Raw genomic sequence first — 8,716 nt, 5'->3', positions numbered from 1 at the left:
GACAGTAGTCCTTTTTTGCCTTAACATAGCACATACCGAATCGTACCGAAACCCTAACTGTGATTAAAAAACCAAACGTGAGTAATTTGAACTGCTACACCCCTTAGTATAGACCTTATGCGCCAGAAGAACAAGCGCACGGCCATCTTTAGAATTTTGTCTTTGAACTCCAGTTTTCGCGGTAGCTCTGTTTATTTTTATGGCATCACTGTCGAAGAGTTATTAGCTGATGAAAGGAAATGTACTTATTATAGAGTTAACAAAAGTTATCATGAGCATTGTAATGTTTGAAGCGGATGTCATAACAAACGTCAGTAGACCGGGAACGTTTTAAAACGTGAGGTTCATTCATAAATTTGTAAGATCTTACCTGCATGCTGTGGAAATACAAACCGGAAGACAGAACACAACAAGCGCAGAGCTTAAAAGGGGCGGGGCTACAAAAGCAGGAACAGAGCCTTTGCTTTTAAACAACAACAAAACATTTTAATCTAGCTTCATTCATTATTATTTTTTATCAACACTTGAATGTGGGCAAGTTTCATAAAAAAAATATTGTTTTTTTCAAAAAAAGCATTTTTGAAACAAGAAAAAAAGAAAAGAGAAAATCGTGTTTTAGTCAAAGACTTTGTCCACAGATGGAGTAGATGGAGTCCATCAACACCCCCAAAGCTTCACAGCCGTTTCCTCTTCCTGGTTCGTCATTTCATTCAGTAACGTTAGGCAGTTTTGATGTTGTTTAAAGTTTGATGATCACGTCAGCTTACATGTGTGTAAACAACTATCTGCTCCTGGTTCATGCAGATCTTCTTCTTCGCTTGTTTTGGATCTGGAGATGCTGCACTATTTCAGAAGATGTGTAACAGCGCCCCTACTGTATAACAGTGAAAATATGGATTGTCAGAAAAACTTGTCGAAAGAGTTAAGCAGGAACAGAATGTTCAGAAATGGTGTTGCTTTAACTCATTTTAATTAAGCAAACTCAACAAGCAGCAAAAATATATATATATACTTAAAGTTTGACTATGCTTGCATCGGTGAAAGACATTTGTCAGACATAACAGACTATTGGTTTGGAAAATGTCCTGAATCTCACACAGTGATTGAATGTAGGCGAAGGTTACGTTACGACATGTGTGGAGACAAAGAACGCGAGCGCAGCGGCTGGAAATTGCCGTCCCCGCTACTTCCTGCACTCCCACAGACAGCAGCGTCTGCGTCCTCCGTCTCAGGCTCCTCGGGTAGTGCCGGAGCTCCAGGGTCTCCGGGTTTAGGCAGGCTGGATGATGTAGTGGAAGACACATTCATGCTCCCGCTGCCTCCACACATCGACAGAGCCTCGTTCCCTCGCCCCGACCCGTAGCGCAGGTTAAAGGATCCTGTAGCCACTGAGGCGGATGTGCTGGCTTCTCCATCAGGATGATAACATATAGTGGAGTACTTATCATAGTCCAAGTCCATTTTGGAGAAGTCATTGGTTGCACTTTTTGTACATGAATAACCTGAGTTGGCTGAGGATCCTGCTGCAAAACATGATAAAATATGGGGTTATTTGATATTGTCATGTATGGAGGCCTTACATGATAAACGGTAACACTTTATAATAAGTATAGTTTAATAAAGTAACTACAACTGTAGTTAAATAAATTAATAGACTATATACAAATAGTGAGTTCTTCATTCATTGTCACTGTAATTAACAAAGTGTTATTGTTTAATTAGAGTTAAGCCCAATTTATACTTCTGCATCGAGTGTACACCGTAGCTACGTCGTAGGCTGTGTGTGTTGCACATGTAGCCTACGACGTACCCTGACTTGCACCTCTCCAAAAGTGTAACAACGCGTTAATTCTATGCGGACCGCAAGCGCTGTGATTGGTCTGCCAGAACCCCTCCCACATGCTCCCTATGCATGTGTAACTGCCCATTGATGCGGACAAGGACGCAGAAGTATAAATTAAAATCGACCCATAGCCCATGGCGTAGAGTCTAGGATGACAGACCAGATGAACGCGGAAGATTTGGTTTCAAAGTGAAATGTACCTATTTAAGTGAGGTTGTCATTGTACCGTTTTGTTGTTGTGTTTTCATGTTTTCAATGTCTTCAATTTTAAACCAAAACTAAAATGAGCACGGCCGCACGGGCATTCATTCATGGCCTCACAGTCATTACCGGTGCGTGTCCAGTCTGGCGCGTTTTCAGTTCATGCCTATGGAAGCTTAACTTTCATAGGAATTCATTGAGAACACTCGCTTTTCTCCGCACCGCTCCGTTATGAATGCCCATGCGGCCGTCTGTGTCTTACATTCTGTGAGTGAGATCCCACCCCTATGGGCGGGTTGAAAACCAGGGCTTAAAAACGGAAAAAAATATCAATCAGTTCACTCCAAGCAGAATCGATATTTTAACGTTTCCGTTTTTGCGTTCCTCATTAAACATTACTGTTCCGAAAACGGTTTGATTTGAAAAAATAACGGTTAATAACGTTATTTTAATTTAATCAATTGGATAGCGCCATGAGCGCCACAACCAACCAAAGCAAAGAAGAAGGTGAAGCCGAGCTAACGTTAGTTGATAGACTTTCGCCGTATCCGGTAGGCAAAACTTCGAACATATCTTCTTTTCTTAAAGGAGAACTCCGGTGAATTAAGTTAATCTTGATCGTTATACCTTTGTGAGTACTGTCTATAGAAAAAAAAAAACAACCGTATTGCTGCTTGCAACACGGAGCTGTTACAGTAAATGCCCAGAGCTCCCACTCTGCTAAAACGGTAGTTATGGGGGCATATACATAAAGAGTGTCTTTGTGCCTCTTAACAGACGCAAAATGCAATCAAAATGTCTGTCCAACATGAACAGGGCCCTTACATGACAACGAGATGCGTTTAGCAATAATGAAACAATAATAATAATAAAAAACTTGGCCGTTACCTCTGGCTTGGCGTGCTCAGTTGGGGACACTACATTTTTCAACTTTCAACATCGAAATAAATCTAATTAATAAACTAAATTAACCATATAAACTAAATTACTGATCTAATTATTGATCTAAAGCCCACACTGTCACTGTATGATAATATAAATGAACTGATGACATCAGCGTTTTCTCCAGAATGGCTATACAGATGAATAAAATTATGCTGCATTATTTTCCTGTTTAACACTGTAAAGCTGCTTTGAAACAATCCACATTGTTAAAAGCGCTATATAAATAAAGTTGACTTGACTTGACTTGACTAGCCACTTAGCCATTGTTTAAACTCACCTAGATAGTGTTTTAGACGGCTAGCAGTAGTCTCGCGCTGAAGTCCCGTGGGAACTCAGTTGTAGCCGGAAAAAGGCAAATAGTCCAGGTGGGAGGAGCTGCGGAATCTCGAGGTCATGAAAAGGAAGACGATGAAAATGTAAATTATTGTATTTTCGCATTCTGTTGCCGCACTGCGGAACGGCACAAACACAAACCATTTCTTCTTCACTTGTGAGCCGATCATCACTCGACACACAAGACGCTCCTCCCACCTGGACTATTTGCCTTTTTCCGGCTACAACTGAGTTCCCACGGGACTTCAGCGCGAGACTACTGCTAGCCGTCTAAAACACTATCTAGGTGAGTTTAAACAATGGCTAAGTGGCTAAACGCATCTCGTTGTCATGTAAGGGCCCTGTTCATGTTCCCCATAGCTGCCGTTTTAGCAGAGTGGGAGCTCTGGCCATTAACTGTAACAGCTCCGTGTTGCAAGCACCAATCCGGTTCGGGTTTTTTTCTATAGACAGTACTCACAAAGGTATAACGATCAAGATTAACTTAAAAATTCACCGGAGTTCTCCTTTAAGAATGACTTCAGTGCAGAAGAAGAAAAGCTTAACTCCAAGTCTTCCAGAGTCGTGGCAAAGTCTGATTCAAAAGACCGCTGTTCGTCAGCTTCTTTGTTTACGAGTAGCACGCGGAACCTCTGCAACTCTGCCGTGACGTGCCGTCATTATGTTAAGCCCAACCACCGACTCTACACACGCTGTGATTGGCCTGACCAGAGTTTGGTTTTTCCAGCTCTCAGGTCTACCGAGAGTTGCTAGACTACACTCGCGGGGAAATAAATTTTCTGCACCTAGGGTGCGTCTAGATTTCTAGGCTACCATACTTCACTTCTGTGAACTGGATGCACACCTGTCAATGCTGTTATCTATTAATATGGAAGGAATATTTGGCCTTATTTACAGTATGTCTGGTATTAAGATACATTTTGGACGATCCAATCACAAGTGGACACTGATAAACACAGATGTGCATGGGGTCCAAAATGTTTTGAGCTTGTCCTCAAATGTTTTGACATATAAAAATATAGGTCTTTGTACTATAAAAAAAGAAAACAGTTTCAGAATAAAAATCTCTCCTCACTGCAAAGCATTTGTTGCCAAAATGACTAATTTTCTCCTCTCACCACAATAGGTGTGTTTACATGCACTAATTATCATCGATCGAAATGAATCCAATCCAATTTGATATTCTGGACATTCTGTTTATATGAACCTTAAATTCTGCAATCAGCTTGACATGTTCACATGTGCATTACATGTGTTCAGAATAAAGCTTCAGTCATGCGTTCAGAGCCGCAGAAAGTCACTGCCAGTGAAAACAATCTGACTTTTATATATGCATGTTTGCATGACGTATGTAAATATATACGCACCATGGCACTGCACATATGCACAAAGTGTTCACACCTTCCAATCCAATGGTAATTTCATTCAGATCGAGTTCAATGGGATAGACTGAGGTGTTTATATGAAGTCATCCATCTGATTATTAACAGATTATTGGCTCCATGTAACGTCACACTGAGGATGCGGTAATCTTTTCTTGTTTTGGTGCGCAGTTTTTCGACAGTGTTTGTCAAGTGGATGGTTTATTTCTAACAATAATGTAAGACGTTTCTGTGGCTTTACTGACATAGCAATTGTAAAAAATGAGGATTCCTGGCACAGAATGAGGGTTTGCAAAAAATATACTTTGTACAAAAAATAACGTTACTAACTTTTAAAGTTATGCCTGACAACTTCTGGTCAAAATGACCAAAACGCACCCTAATACCAGTGTAAATGGGCCTTTGAGATCAGAAAGTGGTAGTGTACTTTCATCTCATAAAAATTAAGTGAAATTATATATATATCGTTGTTGTCAGGTGGAAAAACCTCATACCTGTATGTACAAAAAAACACTATTCTTCAAACAATTAAACACCATGACCCCTATTTTAATATCCTGTCTGAGCGCATGGTCTGAAGCTCATAGCACAAGGTGCACTTAGGGTGTGTCCGAATCCACTTTTGCTAGTTTAACAACGGAAAAAACGGTCGGCGCACCACGCGCATGGTCGAAAAGGGTTGTCCCAAGTTTCTAAATGAGTCATGGGTGTGTTTTGAGGCGTAATGTGCAATAAACCAATCAGAGTCTCATCTCCCATTCCCTTTTAAAGCCAGTTGCGCTCGTGCCATATTTAAAAATGTGTGTGTGCTGCTGCACACTTTAAAAAGTGTGTGCTTTCATATTTAAAAATGTGTGTGTGTGCTCCCTCAGTCCCTGTGTGTGTAATAAGCAGAGTGTATGCGCGTTGTGCACCTGCCTATAGGCGCATATTACTAACGCGCCCTTTAAATAACACAAAAAAATACTGCGCTATTGACTTTACACCAGGTTTCTGTTGGTCAATGGCACAGTCGTTTTCAGGTCTCAAAATAGCAACGCACCAACAATCCGCCTGAACACACTTCGTTTTCAGACCAGAACGGCCATGGGCGAACAGATGGGCGCGAGCACATTTAAACAACGTGGTTCTGCGTCGGGCAGAAACTAGCCTGTCATCGCATTGCGCTGGGTGTCCAAAGAGTGAACAAAAGTAATGATTTATGGAAAAATTAAAATGGCAAAATATGAAGATACAGGATTTCCACTCAACAGCGATGATGTTTGATTTCATGATATGACCCCTTTAAATAGTTTACATTCTTTCTTACCTTTTAAAGCTTCCAGCCGCTCATTTTTGACACGCTGCACCTCGTCTGTAATCTTTGCGATGATAAAGTTGAGTGTGCGGCCCCACTTGATAGACTCAATAAGCATGTCTAAACCTCGCGGGTTTTCTGCCAGGATATCCAGCAGCTTGCTAGTGCGTTTCCCTCTCGTGCTTCTGCAGTTGATCTCCTCCGTGTCCTCTCTGGTCAGGATCTTCTTAGAGCGCAAGTAATCAAAGTGCCGCTCAGCGATGATCTTATCCACCAGGTATGGTCGTAACCTGTCTATGGCCTACAATGAAAAAGAGCCAAAGTGAAAAACTTACAGGCTGACATTTGCAATAATCTTCACCTTTATTTAGAGTGTAATGTTGATGTTTGAGCATGAAAAAGGTTTCCAAAATCCCTCCAGTGGGAGTTCTTCTCTATATCAGTGTCAGTGTTTCTGAACTCTCTGAAACGCCTCTATTGTAGTCTTGAGTTTTCTTCCGGGAACCAAGACGTCACAATATTCCTAATTTAAATAATTCATACACAGAATAAAGGGGCGGGGCCTGGTTGAGTTAGTTAGTAGTGTGTTGAAACTGGTGGTTATGGTAAAAACTGGTGGTTTTTGCAACAAAAAATTTTTTTTTTACCCCAAAAATATTAATGTGACAAGGTTGAGAATAGTGTGACAGAGGTTGAAGACTTTAACAGGTTAAAAGGAAGATATTACTTTCAATTTTATATTTTCAATTTAGTCTCTCTCTCTCTCTCTCTCTCTCTCTCTCTCGCTCTCTCTCTCTCTCTCTCATATTCTGTGTCAACATATGTGCACAAGTCTTTCTGCTGCTGATGTGGCTGCCATTTCTGACATAGAATGTTTGTCAATGTTTAACTGGACATATTACATAAAATATTCAATTTATAAATGTATGAGTTGTCATGGTTTTGGTAAATATTTACTGAAACAGTAACTTTATTTATTTTTATTTATTTTTTTATTTATTTTTTAATATATATATATATATATATATATATATATATATATATATATATATATATATATATATATATATATATATATATATATATATATATATATATACATACATATTAAAATGATTCATAAATTAAGTGAAAAATTCAACCCTGATATTCAAACTATGAGAAATATACATATATGTGACGGGGTCGAGGTTTTGTGCTCAAAATGGCCACTGCTCCTCTTGTAGGGTAGGAGAGTAGACCATATATGAAAGCAAAGAATTAAGTACAATGTATACACTTGTAGATTTAAAATACAATTTTCAAAATAATACGCCTCAATAAAAAGTATGAAACTACTTACCATCTTCTACATCACTGTTAATGACCTGAATGATGTCATTTCTGGTAAATGATGTCACAAATGGATGGAGTCTAACTTATTATGGGCGGAGAATTGATGGGGTTGAGTTCAAAATTGCTTTTTTAATAAAATATCTTTCATTTTTAGAAAAATATCTTTTCACAAGAAAGTAACACAAATATATACTTACAATATTGCAAAAAAAATACAGACACTGCACATTTTGTTAAATATTTTCTAAGTACAAATTCAGTAAAGTGCCTCAGGGATGTGACAAAATGCTTGGTGTACAATAGAAAAAAACTGATTTATGATTGAAAAGTTTTTAAATGCAATAATTATTTGTATTCATTATAAAGCTTTTAACATTTCATTTTGGTGAAGCACCACTTTAAAAAGTCTGGGGGACTGAAATGTAGGCATATTTGGGCTTTATGTTTGGCTAACACGTGTGGAAATGTTTGTTTACTCAGACAATATGATTTCTCACAACCATTTCAACAAGCAGGAGGAATACTCGTATAAATAAAGGTTAAACTTAGTTTTTGAAAGAAGGTGTGAGTTACATAACTTACATAAACTTTGAACCGTACCTTAATTATTATGTCTATCTATCTAATTCATCGCGTAGGCCAGTATAATTCATATCAAGCAAAGGTTAAAGTTCAAGTGTGTACTTTACAGTAGGCAACTGTTTACAGCTCACTGCAGCAACACCCTGCGTAAAAACCCAAATGAACCGAATTAATTGATTTACATTAATCTTTTTTTGAGTACTCTTTCATATATTTCAATCGGGTTTATGATCAGCGGACCAATAGCGAAACAACTCGCGCCGCTTTCACTTCCACTTTGAACATATAATCTGCCAAACTCGCCAACATGTTCACAGACAATATATTTAACGCGTTTTCATACACACGATACTCACTTCCTTCTTTATATCGGCCATTTCGTCCTCCGTCAGGTGAGTAACCTCCATCCTCCCTCTTATCTGTTTTTCACCTCTTTTGAGTTTTCAACTAACTGAGTTCCGGTAAGAAAATATGACTACGAATTCCACGTCAAAGACAGGAAAAAGAATCAATGACTGTTTATATTATAGACTTTTATATAAACATGCACCGGCGAAGCCCGAACTCCGTTCTTCTGACAGAACTATCTCATGGTTCTCTAAAGTAAAGGGGAACTACCGGGATCTCCAACTTCCTTATTTGATGCATAAAGGGGCACTTGCGTCACAATCCATGCCCTGATATTTGCTCAATGTGTAATATCTACATCTGCATTACTACTTGTGTTTTTGCACATCATTGGCCACATGGAAAAATCACAGTGGATCATTTCTCTGATTGTTCTATTCCTTCAATTTA

General features: G+C 38.9%; 1 protein-coding gene across 3 annotated transcripts; it reads right to left on the bottom strand.

The window, feature by feature from the left end:
* Positions 1 to 8,559, bottom strand: bcl10 (BCL10 immune signaling adaptor). 3 transcript variants are annotated; one of them, XM_079819153.1, is made up of 4 exons: positions 8,275 to 8,559; positions 6,014 to 6,302; positions 1,125 to 1,520; positions 1 to 874 (listed from the first exon to the last, which is right to left on the bottom strand). In XM_079819153.1, exons 1-3 carry the CDS (start codon positions 8,323 to 8,325, stop codon positions 1,126 to 1,128), a joined length of 735 nt encoding a protein of 244 aa, XP_079675279.1. In that variant the 5' UTR covers positions 8,326 to 8,559; the 3' UTR covers positions 1 to 874; position 1,125. The 3 variants fall into 3 exon arrangements, with proteins under 3 accessions (XP_079675279.1, XP_079675277.1, XP_079675278.1); XM_079819151.1 differs by having other exon boundaries at positions 1,097 to 1,523; positions 8,275 to 8,528; XM_079819152.1 differs by having other exon boundaries at positions 1,125 to 1,523; positions 8,275 to 8,528.
* Between the last annotated feature and the right edge of the window lie 157 nt (positions 8,560 to 8,716).

The sequence above is a fragment of the Gobio gobio genome (assembly GCF_949357685.1).
Source record: "Gobio gobio genome assembly, chromosome: 6".
NCBI classification, from domain to species: Eukaryota; Metazoa; Chordata; class Actinopteri; order Cypriniformes; family Gobionidae; genus Gobio; species Gobio gobio.
Note: the sequence above shows the minus strand (reverse complement) of the source record. Positions and strands in the feature narration are given on the sequence as shown.

Excerpts from the sequence above, each read along its gene's own strand:
- bcl10 (XM_079819151.1), bottom strand. The coding sequence starts at position 8,325 with ATGGAGGTTACTCACCTGACGGAGGACGAAATGGCCGATATAAAGAAG. Across the intron at positions 6,303-8,274 it reads TGGCCGATATAAAGAAGGAA|GCCATAGACAGGTTACGACC; the intron begins GTGAGTATCGTG and ends TTTTCATTGTAG. Across the intron at positions 1,524-6,013 it reads GCGGCTGGAAGCTTTAAAAG|CAGGATCCTCAGCCAACTCA; the intron begins GTAAGAAAGAAT and ends CATGTTTTGCAG.